The sequence below is a fragment of the Micromesistius poutassou genome, assembly GCF_964030765.1.
Source record: "Micromesistius poutassou genome assembly, chromosome: 15".
In the NCBI taxonomy this organism is placed as follows: domain Eukaryota; kingdom Metazoa; phylum Chordata; class Actinopteri; order Gadiformes; family Gadidae; genus Micromesistius; species Micromesistius poutassou.
Genome location: NC_140285.1, coordinates 14,436,299 through 14,456,091, shown reverse-complemented (window position 1 = coordinate 14,456,091; position 19,793 = coordinate 14,436,299). Strand labels below are relative to the sequence as shown.

Sequence of the window (19,793 nt, the reverse complement as noted above, 5' to 3'; positions counted from 1 at the left end):
ACCTTTTGGATGGTGGAACCTTTTCCTTCCTCCCTTTTTGTGTTGAGTGAGGAGATTATTTTTGCAAACCACACATGAGCTCTTGGGGAGAAAGATACTTTAGAGTTTTGTATATGGCTCCATGTAAAGAAAAGGGCTTCAGCCTTGCCATAGATTTATGAAGCTATGTTCCATTTAGGAAGCCATCATTCCTTCAGAGGCGACTCTTTACAGCCATTAAAACCAACTTGTTGCGCGTTTTGACACTCTAGGCCTTTATAAAAACGCACGCTTTTAAACGCAGTTTTGTGTTTTTGCACACGAGTGATGTCTTAAGTCAGCAATGGCCTTCTTCTTATCCCCCTGCTTCAATCATTCTTTAAAGATCTCTGTTTACACTTTTGGACATTTTCCTGGCCCCTTCTGAATGGGTTTCTAGTTCAACATGACCCGCGTGTGGAATGTAAAAGACAACTTTTCTTTATCTCAGTACCTCCTGGGTGTGCAGTCTCTTGTGCTTAGAGTCGTTTTTTAACGTGTAACAGTACACCGAGATAGGCCGGAAATTAGTGCCATTGATTACCGAGCTAAATGGTGTATCTTATTAGGGAAAGGTATGTGGTTGGAGACTGGTTTAGGATCTGAAGATGATGAAGTTCTTTATTGAGATGCAGAAGAATAAGAAGAAGAAGGCACATCAAAGACCTCAAGAAATAAAGTGTATTGTGACATTTGGCGAGATTTAGGAATGTGAAATGTAAATGTTTTTCAGTACTTGTTGCTCTGCCTATCGCTTCAATGGTGTTTTCTTTTGGCTCTTTTTGCATGGGTATATCTGCACTTATTGAATGGATTGTACTGTATAAACCTAAATGTACATAATATATTATACATATAGGCTTTGGTTTGGGGTAAATGACTCCTATTCTGTTTCAGGTGCGTGCATGTGAGTGCCACTAGGTATGTATATATGAGCAAAAGACATGAAAGTAGATTCAGTAGGCCAAAATTAAAATCATTTTTTCATTTCTCTAATTCAAAACAGAAGGTTAACTACCATGATAAAGGCCTACAAGTGTTATATAATATGTTAGGGCACCTATTGACACCAATTTAAATATACAATTTTAGAATTTTTATTTGTGAATGTATCAAGTGTGTGCTGAAAGAGATGTGAATATTTATTGCTTAAATTAAAAAAGCGTCCTTGCAGTGAAACGCCTATGTTTATTTTTATTCACGAACTTGGCTTAGGCCGAGAGCAAGCATGTGTATTGAGACATTTTAAACAACCCATTTTCTTAAGCTGTCAAATCTGTTAAACAGGCAAAATCCGAAAGTCTGGTAATAAAAAGCCAAATAATATAGAGAATATTGTTATATGCATGGTCCTGTTATGGCCAACATAAGCCTGTCCATGTCCATGTAGCCTAAATGTCTTCCAAATATCCAAGGTCAACACACAAATTGAAAGCAGCACATTGGCCTAGTCATAAACGAAGTGAAAGCTATATACAATTTAAGACAAGCTTTAAGCGTGTAGTAATAAAATAATAGGTTACATTTTTAACAATTGCACTTAACGAGTGAGGTGTCCATCTGTAACAGAGATAAAATAGTAGGCCTATGTGCTGTCTCATTGATTTTCTACCCATCATTTTGTGGCGATTTCCATATTGAAAATGTATGAGCCACGTACAATGCAGACAAGTAGTAAGCCTAGTAGAGTACAAGCATATATAAATGTGTGTTAACAGAGTGAAACACACATTTTATATGGTGATATTCTCTAATTGCGTTGGGTTATCTATGAACGGACCCTTTGAAAGTCCATGATTCCCTGTCCTTGTCCCTGCTCTTAAGTGGTAACCTCGTTCCCATGCGTTCACGTTGGAACGCCTGGAACGGGATACTCCAAGTGGCCATTATTGGCAGGAGAGGGCGGGACTTTCTATTACATGGGTTTAGCTGCAAGAGAGGGCGGGACTTACGATAAAGGGATATCTGTTTCCGTTACATGTTTTGGGATATTGCTTTGCCATTTTTCGTCAAAACTCCATATTATTCTCCTTTTCCTTGTTTTTGTGATTTTTGTGAGGTTTTTATTCTCATCGCTCTGCTCTGATGACTGTTAACTAGCGTACACCGCTCATAGAAAGTAAGAGACCGGAAATTTCGTTATGACATACCGGGATAACGCTACATTCCTCACACAGCACTGGCTCTGTTGTGATTCTGACGTAGATACTCGTCTCGAGACTCGGGGCTGTGCTTCGGCCGTGAGAAAAAAACTAAAATGGCGTCTTGTTAAGGAAGATAGGATGATCCTAAGGCAGAGATGGTGTTGATCATAAATTGGATTAATAGTGTCATCATTTTTAGTTTGAGAATTTTTTTCTGAAGTGAAACACGCGCATACGGTCCGTCCCTTTCGCCTATGTTTCCAATGGGACGGCGCTATATGGTGGAATAAGCTGTAAAACGGCCAACTTTAGTTGCTAGCAGTAGCTAGCCAACTGGACCGACCACAGCTGTCCAACGTGAGCTAACCACCAGAGAAATCACAACAGAGGAAGGGCAGTCGCTACCAACCCTCATCATTCCCCGGGACATCGAGGTGTCTACGGGTCAGTAGCGACTGTGTAATCAAGCCAAAAAAAAAATGTCATGTGCGTCCGATTTTCGGACGGTTGTTTATTTTCTCCCTGCAGCTCATTGTTACGTGTGAAGCTACCGTCGGGTAATTGGCCACGGACGCTAACGTCATTAGCGTTGTCAAGTCAAGTTCCCTTCGCTAGCGTCAGTCCTGCTAGTGCTGCTAGCTGCTTACCTAGACCGCGGTGGGAGGTGATTGTACTTGGCTGGAAAGTGGAGGCCGCAAACGCTACCGACAGCATCCTCACTCCCCGTGACCCCCCCGGGCCCTGCGAACCCCTCAAGACCTCCAGACCTGTGTCGATGGGAAAGGGATCATAGTACGACAGTTGTATATTATGGACGTCATGTGAACTTTCATGTCTATATACACATGTTTGTGGAAAACGTCTCTGGGGCTCATGGTGTCACTCTTGCTAGCGTATGAGTACTTCTCACTAGATGGTTTTATTCCACACCACCAGTGTCTCGGGTTAACGTTTGGTTTATTCGTGGATGTAGTTTTGTATTACTATACCGACGGTCAGTTGTCTTTTAGGTGCGTGTTTTGTAAACGAAGGCATCTGTCGTACACCATCTGGGAGTAGTGATGCTGTAGTTGGCCTCGAGTCTTGGGTTCGTGGTTTCAACGCCATTGTTTGTTTTTAGGCCCGTGAAGCACCAGATATGATCGTTTGAGCGACTGAGTCCCAAATTTGGTCAGTATTGAGTACAGACGGGCCAGTACACGTGCCGTCTTGAATAGACCGTCTTCTCTAGACACATGGTTGTTTTATGTTTGGACTTTTGTAAATATTTTTCTATACTTTGACACAACGACAGAATTCGTGTGCTGGTGTGTCTTGCTCACGCACTACTCCATTTTTCCATGTTTATTTATATGTTTGTGTAAGTTTGTGTCCTAATGGGCCTTGTTGGATTTACGGGGGTATTTGTTTTGTTGTGTCTGTAATGTTGGGGGAAGGGGTGAGCTTAGACCAGTCTCAGCCTCCTCCCCCCCCCCAACGGAAGTTTACCTCAGCCCTGTGTTGTTCATGTATAGTGCTGGTAGGGCCAACCAGGTATATATCAAACTGGCTCTTGTGACGTGCAAAGGCTATAGATAATTGAAACGTCGATAATATGCTGACATTTTCACATGATACGTTTTATCGCTCTATATGAATTAACCAACAACTTAGTATGAATACTGATGTCCCAAACCAAACCCATGGAAAATAAAGCTATAGCCCGGCCCCAGTATGCCATTCAAAGGCATGGCCTTCCACTGTGTATGCTTGTAATTAACTTTGTTGCACGTTTTCTCTCTGTTGCCAGGGTGATGGAAGGGGAAGAGTTTGTGCCTCCTCCGGAGTGCCCGGTGTTTGAGCCATCATGGGAAGAGTTTCAGGACCCTCTTGGCTACATTGCCAAGATCCGTCCAATCGCAGAGAAGTCAGGAATTTGCAAGATCCGGCCCCCAGCGGTAAATGTTTATCTATCTTATGGTGATCAAGTAATTAATTCAATTTGATGGATCAAAAGATGACTTTGATTTGAATTCTCTACAGGACTGGCAACCGCCCTTCTCAGTGGAGCTGGATACTTTCCGTTTCACTCCCCGTATCCAGAGGCTCAATGAGCTCGAGGTTTGACCCCGGGCTCCTTCTGTGCTGATAGTTGTGCTGATAGTTGTGGACAGACTAATGTTTGTGGGAGTGAACTTGTTACAAGTGCTCTTTCATCCCATTTCTAGGCGGAAACCCGGGTGAAGTTAAACTACTTGGACCGCATTGCCAAGTTTTGGGAAATCCAGGGATCCTCCTTGAAAATCCCAAACATCGAAAGGCGCATCCTTGACCTGTTCAGCTTGTCAAAGGTGTTGAATCTATTGCTGTTAAAAGAACAGCTGTTATCTTTATTCATTGTGTTTATGTGACGCTCTTTGTTCCTGGTTGGATGTTTTGATTAATTGTATGTGTTTTCTGTCCTTTCCCAGATCGTAACAGATGAAGGGGGCTTTGACCTGGTGTGTAAGGAGCGGCGCTGGGCCCGTGTGGCCCAGCGGCTGGGCTACCCTCCCGGGAAGAACATAGGCTCCCTTCTGCGCTCACACTATGAGAGGATCGTCTACCCCTTTGAAATGTTCCACTCCGGAGCCAGCCTGACGGTAAAACTATGCACATACTGAACTCTCCTGTTGCTGCACATTCAGACACAAAACGACAGACGCTACAAAAGTGTAATTTAGATGCCAGCGACATTGTGAGATGCAGGTATGTATGTAGGGACCAAATTTATTGCTCATTAAATATAATGTAAGCACTGCGTGGTGTGGAGCCGGTACAGCTTGTTCAACCAAATCAGGGGCGGTGTCTGACTCCATAACCAGTTCTGCTGTTGACTGGAACTTGACAGCTGGGTTCCTACTTCCTTCCCAAGGACAATCACATGAAGATAATTACATGGTGTTTCACAATGCATACCAGTATTATCTTGTCAGAACATTTTAGTGAATCGAATGACTCCAAAGATGAGGTCGATGGGGGATTTCTTTGGCAATTGTATAAAGAAACAAGCAAGTTAGCTTGTGTTGCTCACAGTTGCAATGCAATTAAACTAAAGGTGTAGTCCTAACTTCTGGTTATTTATTGCTTTCATCTTCATTGTTAAACTGTTTACTTATCCAGTGGGAAGTACACCGCTCAGTTTAATGATTATGTACGCAGTATATTACTAACGGCCACACCGGTGTTTGTTTTTTTCTCTTCATGCCTGATCGCTGTTATTGTTCGTCTCCTGGACCCACGGCGCATACAATGAACATTTTGGTCAAAATAAATACCTACCCTTTTAGTCATCACATACTGAACCTTTTAATTTACTTCCCATTCCCCCTGTTGTAGAACTGCAAGCCAAAGCATTATGACGGCGAGGAGGTGGACAGAGAGTACAAGCCACACTCCATCCCTCTGCGGCAGTCGGTCCAGCCCTCCAAGATGAACAGCTACGGACGCAGGGCCAACCGCTGCCAGCCAGATGTGAGTTCAAAAACATCCAATGTATCATTAAGGCCCTGCCTTGCCCTTCACTTATCTTAAGGCTGGAGAGTTCTCAAGTCTAGTCAAATTGTTGTGAACAGATTATAGACTATTCATCTTTCTGGGGATGCCCCTCCACCATTAAAATCTGTTTTGTTGTTGGTCAACTTTGCTGTTTTTCCTGTTCTCATGTTGTTGCATGTAGAGTTGGGCTCACTCAAGCCTCGCTAGATTGTACACTCTATGCCTAATGCTAGATACATCTATTTCCTCTCTATTTTTATAGCTGTGAATCAAAGCAATTAAAACAGGCCGGAACACCGTTATGTTATAAAAAACATTATGAGTTTGATATAATTAAGTCTAGCATGCTTTATTGGAATAATGTAACTGTGGTATTGTATCGTAAGTAATAATCAGAACTGAAAAACAATAAAGCGTTCAAAAGATAATCCCAAAGTTAAACAACAATATAACCTAGTCTGATAAATAACAGATGATGTTATTGATTCTATCTGTGATGGTTTCTCTCTGCTCATCGTGTCCATAAGGTTAATGCTATTCTACTGATAGTGCTATCTCCATTTGGTGTCCTTGTAATGAAAACATGCTGAACATTTGATGCATTCAGTCTTCCCTTTTGTTGCTCTATTTTTATTGGCTGTTACTCAGAGGAAATGGAATGCTATTTCTAAGTGAAATTAGCATGCATTCAAGCTTCTACATAAAAGACTACTGCTGTGGGGATACACAACACCTCCTGTTCTATTATGTTTGTGTTATCTCATGTTATCATTTCCATACATGCTGCTGCAATGTCTGTTGAAGAGATAAGTTGACTGTGAAAAACCTGATAAGGTTACAGTGTGGCTGGATACATAATTTGCATTTAGGGTTCCCATGGCCTGGTTTGCTTTGGTTTAACAACTTGGTATGGTAATGGGTTATCTTGTTTTGGCTCATTTTTTGTTTCGTAATGATGTTGATAATGAAAGGTGTGAATATGATGCATTCAAGAATGTAGCCTGCACGCCTGCCTTATCCTTCCATGCTGCACTGCTGCTTCTGCCCTCTGCTCAGTGCTCCTTCTTTAACCCCTCATTACTGCCTCACTGCATTCCCCCGCGTGTTAAGAAGTATGCATTTCATCTGCTGCCACATTTATAATCCACATATTTCAGTGGCTGTTTTTTAAGTGCTATGTTTTCTTTTATTTGCACCCAACCTGTATATTAGAAAAACACACTCTCATTGTATATTTGTAGTATTACATTTAAGATTAACATTTAGAATTGGTAGCTGATGGCTTTCCATAGTATCGTTATTTTAACTAACTCTCAATGTAATTGTTGATAATGACCCTAATATAAACGTTAAGGTCTCAACTATTCCTCATGTTTCAAATGCTCTGTTGTCTGAATGTTGGAACTTTTTTTTCCTAATGCAATATCATTTTTTATTTGAATGTGATCCAAAGTATTTTTCTTAAATGTTCGAAAGGGACATTTACATGAAAGATACATAACTATTGTGAACGCTCACAGTTGAATCATTATCCGTGTGAGTTTGCGTCTCCTCTCTCCATTGCCTGTGGTTGCGAGCCGGTTCAGGTCTCCTCTGGCGCTCTCCCTCTCTCGTCCCCTGTCCCCCGCTGGTCTTAGTTTATCGTTGCCTGTATTGTTCCCCTTGCAGGGTCCAGAGGATCTGGCCCCCCATCCTCTCTCCGCTGGCGCTCCACTCAGCTCTGCGGTACTGCTTCCTGAGCACACAAGCTCAGTTTCTCCGGCCCTCTACCTTCGTGCCTCGCTTTCCTTTCCTAGACTCACACCTTCGCCAACGCTCTTTACTTTCACCTTTCCACTAACTGCAACAACAAACACTGTCAGGGATGCGGTCACGCCAGATGGTTGAGTCGTAACGATGCAAAAAATGGGTTTGAAGAATTCTATTAGCAACCAAGAGGTGTGGCCCGAGCTTCATGTTTGAGGCAGAGTCTCTATTCTTGGAAACATCAATCATTTGATTCCACTTATATTGTAATGGAACCCTCTGGAAAAAATTGTAAGTAAAATTGTCCCATTTCTCTCCGTTGTACATGGGCTTAATGTTTGAAACAAGAGTAACACCATGTAAATGTATCCGAATCTACATGGGAAGATTCTATGGACTGGATGAGTTCCACTTCATAAAGTTGAACTGGCAAACAATTTAAACTTGAATCCTCTCAAAGCATGTCCATAAATCTTTAGTCTACTTCACCCCAGCTGAGCTTAGTAAGGTCTTCAAAGCCCCTCCATTAAGTGTGTATTGACCCTCCTTTCTTTTAACTCTGTAACTCGTTTTTTTTCCTTGACGTTGCTTGGTTTGCATAAACGCTGGGCTGTGAATGCCAGGCTGTTTGGTTTCAGCTGTGTCTTTAGTTTGGCGTTGTTGTGTAGCTGCATGCGTACCACTGGACTGCATCTCTCAATCTAAAACAAGCCTGTAGGTTAGATTAACATGTTTTTCTTGGTGGTTACCCAATCTCTAGAAAGATTGTCAAGTATTTGCAATACTTGCCCATAATGCAAGTAGATATTATGACTCATAAATGACTGTGCAGTTCAATTGACGCGTTGCATTGTGTATGGTACATTTTTTTTGGTTTTCCTTTTCTTTTCAATTGTATGGGTGTTGCTGGTGGTGGTCGCTCTGTTTCTCACGTTATTGGTTCTTCAAACTTTTCACAACGTTGTAGGCTAACACTTCCCTTCCCACCTAACCTCAACCTAGGCCCACGTTGTGATGCATCGCTATGCTATCGTGCCATCACCCCGGATGTCACATCACATGGCTTGGCTGTCTGTGTGCTGTTGAGTTCTGGCAGATGGTTTGGTACTCTTAAGCTAACCCGTTCATTCTGCCCCCTAGCCTGAACCCACTGAGGAGGACATCGAGAAGAACCCAGAGTTGAAGAAGCTGCAGATCTACGGGGCGGGGCCTAAGATGATGGGCCTGGGTCTGATGGCCAGAGACAAGAGCATCCGGAAGAAAGGTAGACGCCTACTCATTTCTCAATACAGAGGATGTTTAGATATCCTTTTCTCAGTTGAGATGTAAACATTTAGAGTTTATTGATCCCGAGGGGCAAATTAGGCTTAAACACTTTTATTGTTTATTATGTTTAAGTCAGGCCAAAGTCCACAAATACCCTGAACTAGATGTAATAAAGTCTTATTGGCCAATTAGCTAATGGATGCTAATCACTGCCAGCCACCCATTGTAGTTCCTACCAGTGGTCAGATGAGTTCCACTGTGAACTGAGCCGTCTATGGTGCTCCTTTGCAGAAGAGCTGCCCCAGACGGTCACGGTCAGGGACAAGGTGTCCACAGCAGCTGCTCCTCCGGACCCGGCGGCCACCACAGAGCCGGTGGGCGGGCTGAAGAAGGAGGCGGGTGACAGCCTGTCCAGCCCCTCGCTGCCCCCTGCTGGTGTCAAGCTTGAGGTGAAGAAGGAGGAGTCGAATGCCGAGGACATCAAAGAAGAGGACGATGACGAAGAGGACGACGACGAAGGGGGTCCAAAAGAAGGCCCCTGCACCAAGATGACCATGAGGCTGAGGCGCAACATCAACAACCCACAGTTTGTAAGCACAACACACAGGGCCGTCGTGGTTCACCTGCGAATGTTTATAAAGATGTGTAGTGAACGCCTTCGGCGGGTCATTAAATCTCTCCTCATGCTTTGTGCGTCAGGTGGACTCCTTTGTGTGTCGGATGTGTGGTCGGGGGGATGACGACGAGAAGCTCTTACTGTGCGACGGCTGTGAGGACAACTACCACACCTTCTGTCTGCTGCCCCCACTCACAGAACCCCCCAAAGGCAACTGGCGATGTCCCAAATGTGTTGCAGAGGTATGTCAGTCCCTTCAAAAAGAACCTGCGTCTTGGGTTCATAACAGGTAGTTCAAGTTTACCAGTATGTGCAGAATCCACTGAAAAGAGCCAGCTTCACTCACTGCCTGCTATGTTAAACCTTCATGCTTGTTTCTCTTTAGGAGTGCAAGAGGCCGAATGAAGCCTTTGGCTTTGAACAGGCCACACGAGAATACAGCCTGCAGAGTTTTGGGGAAATGGCAGATGCCTTCAAAGCAGATTACTTCAACATGCCTGTGCATGTAAGTGAACCCTCGGTACACATCCACTCCAAGGCCTGATTCTGTGAGGCGTCGACTGATCTCTTTCAACTGTGATATTTTTAAACCCCTGTGATGTTTAGATGGTTCCCACTGAGCTGGTGGAGAGAGAGTTCTGGAGGCTGGTGAGCAGCATTGAGGAGGACGTGACCGTGGAGTACGGCGCAGACATTCACTCCAAGGAGTTTGGCAGTGGCTTCCCCATGAACACCGGGCTGCGCCTCCTCACCAGCGAGGAAGAGGTCAGTCCCACATCGAGCCCTTCCTGAGGTCCACAAGAATCTGGTCCTACAGAGCACTGGTCTAATGTTCTGTTGTTTTTTTTTCCAGGAGTATTCCCGTTCTGGCTGGAACCTGAACGTGATGCCTGTGCTGGAGCAGTCGGTTCTATGCCACATCAACGCCGACATCTCTGGGATGAAGGTGCCCTGGCTCTACGTGGGCATGGTGTTCTCGGCCTTCTGCTGGCACATCGAAGACCACTGGAGCTACTCCATCAACTACCTGCACTGGTGACCGCCTGACTTTTTTGCGCTCAGCGAGTCTACATTACATGGGTTTTCTGGTCACGAGTGGGTTATAGTCGCTGTTCTCCTGCTCATCTGTCTGTGTTGGTCTTCAGGGGGGAACCCAAGACCTGGTATGGCGTTCCCTCTGTGGCGGCGGAGCGGCTCGAGGAGGTGATGAAGAAGCTGACGCCGGAGCTGTTCGACTCCCAGCCCGACCTCCTGCACCAGCTGGTCACCATCATGAACCCCAACATCCTCATGGCCCACGGGGTCCCGGTACGTGGCTCCCGCTGACCGCATGCCCCGCAACTCCCACAGGCTCTCTCCCTCTTCGTGCCCTTAACATCGTGGTCTTTGCCCTGCAGGTGGTGCGCACCAACCAGTGTGCCGGGGAGTTTGTCATCACCTTCCCCAGAGCCTACCACAGCGGCTTCAACCAAGGGTACAACTTTGCTGAAGCTGTCAATTTCTGCACTGCAGACTGGGTACGCAGCAACACACATTATCGCACCTCCTTCCCCGCAAGGGATTAATTATCAGGGATTAATTATCAGTAGTTCAAGCCGATTACTAACTCTCCCTCTCTGTCGTCATCTCCTCCTCGCTCCCAGCTGCCAGCCGGGCGCTCCTGCATCGAGCACTACCGCCGGCTGCGGAGGTACTGCGTGTTCTCCCACGAGGAGCTCACCTGTAAGATGGCCGCCTGCCCAGAGAGGCTAGACCTCAACCTGGCAGCTGCCACGCACCGGGAGATGTTCATCATCGTCCAGGAGGAAAGAAAGCTCCGCAAGGGGCTGATGGAAAGGGTGAGACGCGTGGACGAGCATCAAGTGGTTCTTTAATGCTTCTGTGATTTATTTGAAGGGCACAGCTAGAAAAAAACGGTGCCGGTCAAAGGGACCTGCAGAGGTTTCGTTTTCCGGATATTTGGATGATATGCCAGTCAAATATCCTATTCCCTAATTAGGCTATGTAGCTTGACAGAATGACATAATCAGGACCTATGGAATGCAACATGTTTAATAGCCTAACTTTCGTCTGATTCGCAATAACGAGAGGGACCACACACACGCTATTTTTGCGAGCTTGGCCCACTCTGGATAATGTCGTTCAGATCGCATATGAGGACTTTGTAGGCAGTGGAGAAATGCAATCCTCCGTAGCCACGGAGTGCTGTCATCACAGCGAGGGCGTCTCGTCGCAGGCTTACGGCATCGATAAGAAGAGCGGTGCCAGCAGACTATTATTTAGACTGATTATTAGCAAATTTCAATCTGACAATTTTACCCAAGAGATAAAATTTTGTCTGATTTAAAAAAAAAAATCCGGCCAATGTGTGGTAATTACCAGACCACGGAAATCCTGACTGATCTTGCGATCTCCCAAAATAAACAAACCATTATTTGTCTTTATTTTGTTCTCTCCAGGGCATCACCGAGGCGGAGAGAGAGGCGTTTGAACTGCTCCCTGATGACGAGAGACAGTGTGACATGTGCAAGACGACTTGTTTCCTCTCTGCCCTGGCCTGCTCCAACTGTCCAGAACGTGTGGTCTGTCTCTATCACACTCAGGACCTATGTAACTGCCCCACAGACAAACTCTACCTCAGGTACGCAGAGGACATCACATAACGACATCTAGGACAGTATAGTCTATCGCTGGCTTCTTTTAATCTCCTGACGTCTCCCCCTGCAGGTACAGATACACGCTGGATGAGTTGCTGGCCATGTTGCACCGTCTTAAAGTTCGCTCTGAGTCATTTGATTCCTGGGCAAACCGAGTGAAAGAGGCACTTGAACACGAAGAGGGAAACAAGATAGGTAAATATGTTTGTAGTTTTATTCACATTTTTGCATTGAAATCAAAATCGAAAATCGGCTAAAATATGTTCTCTATTTTGTTCTTCCTTTCAGCGATTGGTGACTTGGAGTTGCTGAAGGCCGAAGCATCAGAGAAAAAGTTTCCAGACAACGAGCTCCTCTACAAACTTAACACTGTTCTCAAAGACGTCCAGCAATGCCAGCTGAGCAGCACTGAGCTTCTTAGTTACTCCAAGACCAGGTACGGTACCTCCACACACACACACACACACACACACACACACACACACACACACACACACACACACACACACACACACACACACACACACACACACACACACACACACACACACACACACACACACACACACATACATACACACACTCCAGGTTTAAACATGGCCTGGACCTCCGCTGATGACCCCAGTAGACTGACCTGTGCTTGTGGCTGTGTTTCAGTGGAGCTAAGATTACACTGGCAGTGCTGAAGTCCTTGGTGGAGACCATGCAGAACCTGCCCTGTGTGGTGACCCAGATGGAAGAGGTGCAGGTAAGATGAAGCTCCTCACATGAGATGCTTGAGGTGATCAGGTCTCATTTGAGGTGGTCAGATTCATCTTTACAATTACATTTTTTGGTGCGACTTCTGTCCCATTGACCCTTGTTGTTGTTCTTCTTATTATTTATTTTATTTATACCCCTGGGGAATTCAATCTCTTCATTTAACCCATCCTCAGGGGTGGCACCTGGGCACCAACTCCAGATGCAGTGGCCTTGCCTTAGTTAAGGGCAGGAGTGTTAACTTGAGTGCTTGTGTAGGGAGGCCGATAACCCACATGCACACGGGGAGAACATACAAACATTACATACAAATGTCCTTGCGTCTCCAGGCCATCCTGCAGGCCGTCAAGGAGTTCCAGGGCCAGGCCAAGGCCCTGATCAGCGACCGGGACTGGAGGAGGGACTCCCCGGCCCCGGACCAGCTGCAGGCCCTGTTGGACCAGGGGGCCGGTCTGCCCGTGCTGGTCCCGGAGTGTGACATGCTCAAGGGGCAGCAGGAGCAGGGCAGCTGGCTGAGCGAGGTGCGGCGGACCCTGGGCGCCGAAGGCGGGGAACGGGGAGAGGTTACCTTGGTGATGCTCCGGAGCCTGATGGAGGCCGGCTGCGGCGTGTCCCAGAGCGTCTCCGTGGAGACGGCCATGGCGGAGCTGCAGGAGCTGCTCACCATCGCCGAGCGCTGGGAGGAGAAGGCCCAGATCTGCCTGGAGCAGCGGTGAGACCACGGTCCTCTACCACCACCGCCACAACCACCTCTCTCCTGTCCCTGCTCCCGGAATTCCTCATAGAAAAACGCTTGTTTTGTGCAGCTTTCCACCATCACATCATAACATACCGTGCTAGTGGAAGAGAGCCGCGTCACGTGTGTTCAGTGTGGCTCTGTTTCACATGACCTTTTGTCTCTGTGGTGGTCTTCCGCAGGCAAAAGCATCCTCTGTCCACCTTGGAGGCAATAGTGAACGAGGCTCAGCTCATCCCGGTCAAGCTGCCCAACATACTCTCTCTACAGGGCTGCCTGAGCAGGGCCCGCGCCTGGGTGACCGACCTCGAGGAGATCCAGGTGAACACACCTGCTCTCTTTCTGATGCACGCCAATGAGGGTTCTTTGCCACAGGATGGCGCTATAACCCCAAGGCTTTGTTGCGTACAATCACGTCATCCACTGGTGGGTTGTGTTGCAGAACGGGGAGCACTACCCGTGTCTGGACGACCTGGAGGGCCTGGTGGCCATCGGCAGGGACTTGCCCGTGTGCATGGAGGAGCTGCGGCAGCTGGAGGTGCAGGTGGCCAGCGCCCACTCCTGGAAGGACAAGGCCACCAAGACCTTCCTGAAGAAGAGCAGCCAGCACAGCCTGCTGGAGGTCAGTGGGAGGAGTGGGCGAAGGAACTCACCGACAGATCGGTGGAGAGGCTTTGTATTTAGAGATGGATGGATAGACGTGAAGGTACTTTAGTAACATCCATTAAGGGAAACGTAAGCGTTACAGCAGCTCACATCCCAAAACACATTAGTAATAAAGTAAGTAAAGTTACTTTTTTTTAATACAAACAGTTATTATACGGTTATTTAGGTCTGCTAAATTATTATATAAGTAAGTAAAGTGCAAACCAAAGGCTATGACCAAAATACCCTGTACGGTGTGTAACATTTAATAGGCGTGTAAAGTGTTGAACTGATGTTATCTGATGGGCCGTCTACATGCTCTGAAGTGCAGTTCTCCCTGCAGGTTCTGTGTCCGTGTGCAAAGAGGAGGGAGAAGGTGGAGGAGACGGAGCCGCTGGACGACCCGTCGGACGACTCGGACTCCAACACTCTGGGTCTCTCTGCCCAGGACCTCAGGGACCCCGGGGCCATCGTGAGTCACTCAGCCACGCTGCTCCTTACTTAATACCGTGTTCTCTGTTGAGCAGTGCAGAACACACACACACACACACACACACACACACACACACACACACACACACACACACACACACACACACACACACACACACACACACACACACACACACACACACACACACACACACACACACACACACACACACACACACACACACACACACACACACGGTGAATGGTTCTCCACCTGCCTACACTTACCGACTGTAACTCCCTTGGCTGTGTTGTAGAAGTAGGAAGTGTAATAAATGATCACGTGTTGGTGTTTAGGGACACTAGGGTCTACTGTCTTTCATCCGATGAAAGACGATTCATACCCAAACCCAACAGCACTTTGGCGTTGAGGTAGTACATTATTAAGGCAGTATATTGTATGTTACTGTATTAAGGTCGTATATTGAGTGAGTATCATTAAAGCCGTATTGGTTATTCATCGTATTACGGCAGTATGTCATGTCATCATTAATAATTGATATCGAGGAAGGTAGAATATTGTCTGTCGGGGCAGCGGCGGCGTGTTTGATAGTGCTGACCTCCGGGCTCCGTCTCCAGGTGATGGCCTTTAAGGAGGGGGAGCACCAGGAGAAGGAGGCCCTGCTCAGGCTGCAGAGGGCCAACATGTACAAAGACGGACTTGACGCCACGGCCAAGCGGGAGGACAAGGAGAACGGGCGGTGGGAGGAGGGCATGGAGCTGGACACCCCCAGCCACTCCCAGAACTCTGTCAAAGAGAACGGGGCCCCCAGCGCCCACCACGGCCCCCCGGCGGTGTGTGCGTGCGGTGGGCCGCCGCGGGCCCCTCAGCTCCGTTGCCAGCTGTGTAAAGACTGGTTCCACGGCGGCTGCGTCCCCTTCCCCTCCGTCATGCCCCCCTCCTCGTCCTCCTCCTCCTCCACACATGCGTTGAACCCTCTCTGCTGGTGGGACTGGGACTCGCGCTTTTTGTGCCCGCGGTGCCAGCGCTCGCGGCGCCCGCGCCTGGAGACCATCCTGGCCCTGCTGGTGGCACTGCAGAAGCTCCCGGTGCGTCTGCCCGAGGGCGAGGCCCTGCAGTGCCTCACCGAGAGGGCCATCAACTGGCAGGGCCGGGCCAAGGAGGCGCTGGAGACGCCCGAGGTCCAGCTGGCCCTCAAGAAGCTCCAGGAACTCAAGGTGAGCCTGCACTGCAACCAGGAGACGACGACGACGACGAAGAAGGAGGAGGGGGAGGAGGAGGAGGTGGCGGCCAAGACGGAGCCCAAAGGGAATGCTGTGATCGTGTTGTCGGATTCTGAGGGCGGAGAGGATGGGGTCATCGACCTCACGGACTCTCCCAAGAAGAACACGGAGGTGAACGGCGCCAAGGTAAAGCAGCACGTCGTCCCAGGGCTTCCCTTCAGGGGGCTTAGAACAGCGCCGTGTTGAAACCTTCCAGCTGTGGTGAAGTGTCCTCACCTCCTCCTTGTGCTTCCCCACAGGCTGAATGTGCAAACGGCATCGGCAAGAAGTCCAGTGTAACAGGTTAGTAGTGTTTATACGTACCAGGGCTGTGGTTAGTAGTGTTTATACGTACCAGGGCTGTGGTTAGTAGTGTTTATACGTACCAGGGCTGTGGTTAGTAGTGTTTATACGTACCAGGGCTGTGGTTAGTAGTGTTTATACGTACCAGGGCTGTGGTTAGTAGTGTTTATACATACCGGGGCTGTGGTTAGTAGTGTTTATACGTACCAGGGCTGTGGTTAGTAGTGTTTATACGTACCAGGGCTGTGGTTAGTAGTGTTTATACGTACCAGGGCTGTGGTTAGTAGTGTTTATACGTACCAGGGCTGTGGTTAGTAGTGTTTATACATACCGGGGCTGTGGTTAGTAGTGTTTATACGTACCAGGGCTGTGGTTAGTAGTGTTTATACATACCGGGGCTGTGGTTAGTAGTGTTTATACGTACCAGGGCTGTGGTTAGTAGTGTTTATACGTACCGGGGCTGTGGTTAGTAGTGTTTATACGTACCGGGGCTGTGGTTAGTAGTGTTTATACATACCGGGGCTGTGGTTAGTAGTGTTTATACGTACCGGGGCTGTGGTTAACCAGATCAGTCTTGGTAGACTCAAATTCGAACCGCTCGATTGGGCGATGGGCAAAATATTATAATCCAAAAGATCTGCAGGTTATCTCTAGAGTAAGTTATCAGCCTCAGTGCACTCTATTACCTGCTGACCTAAACATCACGCGTGTGTGTTTTCTAGAGAAGGTCAGTGGAGTCCAACTCGCTTACAGCAGGGCTTCATTATAAAGTGGATCCCACACCAGACGAGTGCTGTGTCTCGTCACTATTAGCCACACGCTTGTAGATGAAGCGAAAGAAGGTGACACGCCCGTGCAGCCAGAGTTGATTTGGTCTACCATCAGACTTTTGATTATTAGTACACCAAAAGATCTGTTAAATTTGCCATCAGATTTGTGATTCTGATATGTGAGACTAAAATCCCCCTGATGCATGATGAGTCAACTCTCCCTCTCTCCCTCTCTCTCTCCCTCTCTCTCTGTCTCTGTCTCTGTCTGGACCCCAGGTGTGGCCTCTCTGCTGCCCCTGCTGCCCTCCCTGCCGGGCCAGGTGGTGAGCCTCTCGCCGGCCACCAGGGCCAGGCTGGAGGAGCTGGAGCTGGAGGGAGACCTGCTGGAGGTCTCCCTGGACCAGAGCCACAACATCCACCGGGTCCTGCATGCCCACGGCGTGCCGCCCAGGGAGAAGCTGCACACACTCATCCAGGTGAGAGACCGCTCCCACACTTAGATCATACGTGTACGGCCTTAAACAACAAGGGGGTGATCCAGGGCCTCCATCAGTCAATGATGTTGGATGCTTTTATCCTCTAAGACCAGCCGTTGTTCTGTAGTATGTATTCTACTGGCAGCGGTTTCTCTGTGGTCATGGTTTGCTCCGTGTCCCCGCTTTGCGTCCTCTCAGATTGAGCTTCAGGAGCAGAGGGGAGCCGGTCGTGTGCGCGCCAAGGACTCGAGGAGGAAGCGGAAGAGCCACAGGAGTGGCTCCGGGCCCGACGAAGGCCCCCGGTCTCTGGACGCCTCGGAGTCCAAGAAGACCCGGCCCCTCGGACACAGCCCCGCCCCCCGCGTACCCGTTCAGCCCCGTGCGGAGGTGAGGATCCCCGGCTCTGCTTCAATGGCCGCCCGCTGGAGATACAACCGGTTCCTAACTCACTGTCTTCTGGCGTTTGTTCCCAGGTTTTGTGATACAGTCAACGGTGGAACCCCAGAAAGGACCAGGATCCAGTTCAAGAGGAATAGAATGAAGCATCTTTCTCCGTCGGAAGACAGATAGGTCAAGACGTTAGAGATGCAGGACATCCCCCTCCCTCGCCACCTCCCTCCCCCTCTATACCTCCTCCCCCACTCCATCCCTCCCTCCCTCCTCCCCCCTCGCTTACATTCAAACACTAACACAGTGCTGATAGTTCTGAGCCCATTCATCCACACTCCACTGCCTCACCCCTGCCCCCCCCCCCCCGCCCCACACCCCCACCTCACCCCACCCCACCACCACCACAAGTCTACTGAGCCTCCCTTTACTCCCATTTCCCTCCCCCTCCCCCTCGGCCCCCGGCTCCTCTGCCCCCCCATCTCTTCCAATGAAGGCGTCGTTGTATTAGGGGGGGGGCAGCCTCTCGGTCTTAAGTTGTCGCTCTGAGGTCTGTCCGTATGCTGTGTTGTCCCAGAGGTGTTTTAGTTGAATGCTAGTCTCAAGGCACAACCACGCGGTTTTCCCCAAGGAACTGCCCGCAGAAACGTGGATAAACTTTGGTTGTTTTTTTGTGTTTGGGGGACGGGCGTGAAGCTCCAGTGTCCGGTTGGCAGTAGGTGATGACAGGCAATAGGTGAACACACCACGGTTAAACTTTTATAATATCAATATATATATATATGATGTGTATATATATATATTGACTATTGTGTTCCAAGAGGCTATTTATGGGGACTTTTGAAGACAATAGTGTTTTGGGAAGTGTAAAAAAACAGGCATTCATGTTTTTGGTGCTACTTTCCCAAGACCCTCATCTGTACCTCTTCTTCTCTCTCCATGTGTTGCTTGGTTTTCTACCTTCAGTCCTACTCTGTTTTAGTCCCTTTGGTCAGACGTTTGGTTTTCCCTTCTCATACCCCCCCCCCCTCCCTCTCTCTCTTTCTGTATAAACATAAGTAACTCTTCACTGTATCTCACTTTATTACATTTTATTCAGTTTTCTGGGTTGAAAGGATAATATTGTTATTATTATTATTATTATTATTATTATTATTGTTATTGATATTGCAGACACACAGTTGTCGTGAGTTTGTGTATAAACTTTTCATTTCAATGTTGAATTTTGTTTCTTTTCACTCTTGTTAGAAAATAAAGGTTTAGAATTGTTTAGGATATCTTGACTCTTCTTTCTTGATGGCCACGCTGTCAGTTTGCAGAGAATTTATATTTGGAGTCGTTTTCACAGTCAATTTTTTATTTAAAAAAGGTTCAAACATTAGAATAGCAGACAGACCTTTTACAGACTATATTGAATGAACAACTGCACAAACATTTTCTATTCTAGTAACACCTTTACAGGGACACCACATCCACAGTTACATAAATCCTGGATAAATGTAAGATAAAAATCTTTTTATTTCAAACATGCATCGAAGTGAAATGTAAAATAATTGTTTGCTTTACTATACTTTATGAACCAACGAAGACATGGCACCAGATGTACAGCAGTAAGAATCGTAGAAAACAAAGGTTAAGGTTGGTACCTGAAACCACATAAATGATAATTACAAAAATGAAATCCTATTCCTATTGCAAACTTATTCTAAACGATGTAGGCTAAATACATGTTCCAGAGCTTCAGGTTTGCAATATGCACAAGCGTACTGACTGGTTGAAAATAATAATTGACTTGGAATTCCAATTTCACAACGTGAAATGGTTGACCATGATAACCACTTAAAGCATCAAATAGCCTGGATCTGTGGGGGGACGTTTGTAAACTTTTGCTGCTCAAAAACGTGCTTCACTTGTTACAGATTTAGCTCAAACTTTGTTAAAATTTTCTTAGATTCAGCAAATAACCAGCCCTCCAAACTGCACTGCAAATAATTTTCATCCCACTTTTTCACATTTAATATTAGAACTATATGTTAAA

At 47.2% G+C, this 19,793-nt stretch overlaps 1 protein-coding gene across 3 annotated transcripts; it reads left to right on the top strand.

The window, feature by feature from the left end:
• The first annotated feature begins 2,304 nt into the window (after positions 1–2,304).
• kdm5c (lysine demethylase 5C) lies at positions 2,305–19,001 on the top strand. 3 transcript variants are annotated; one of them, XM_084480189.1, is made up of 29 exons: positions 2,305–2,606; positions 3,952–4,099; positions 4,185–4,262; positions 4,370–4,492; positions 4,613–4,783; positions 5,520–5,654; positions 7,347–7,403; positions 8,565–8,688; positions 8,982–9,280; positions 9,390–9,548; positions 9,692–9,811; positions 9,913–10,071; positions 10,160–10,341; positions 10,452–10,614; positions 10,704–10,823; positions 10,950–11,144; positions 11,766–11,947; positions 12,034–12,158; positions 12,252–12,399; positions 12,621–12,711; positions 13,052–13,434; positions 13,641–13,779; positions 13,901–14,080; positions 14,447–14,575; positions 15,175–15,966; positions 16,080–16,122; positions 17,169–17,368; positions 17,567–17,755; positions 17,842–19,001. In XM_084480189.1, the coding sequence occupies exons 2-29, from the start codon at positions 3,956–3,958 to the stop codon at positions 17,848–17,850; spliced, it is 4,839 nt and encodes a 1,612-aa protein (XP_084336315.1). In that variant the 5' UTR covers positions 2,305–2,606; positions 3,952–3,955; the 3' UTR covers positions 17,851–19,001. The 3 variants fall into 3 exon arrangements, with proteins under 3 accessions (XP_084336315.1, XP_084336317.1, XP_084336316.1); XM_084480190.1 differs by lacking the exon at positions 2,305–2,606 and adding an exon at positions 2,844–2,954; XM_084480191.1 differs by lacking the exon at positions 7,347–7,403.
• Positions 19,002–19,793: the final 792 nt, after the last annotated feature.

Bases quoted from the DNA above. Each gene is read 5' to 3' on its own strand.
- kdm5c (XM_084480189.1), top strand. From the start codon at position 3,956: ATGGAAGGGGAAGAGTTTGTGCCTCCTCCGGAGTGCCCGGTGTTTGAG. The intron at 9,549-9,691 runs GTATGTCAGTCC...GTTTCTCTTTAG, and splicing joins GTCCCAAATGTGTTGCAGAG to GAGTGCAAGAGGCCGAATGA. The intron at 14,081-14,446 runs GTCAGTGGGAGG...TTCTCCCTGCAG, and splicing joins GCCAGCACAGCCTGCTGGAG to GTTCTGTGTCCGTGTGCAAA.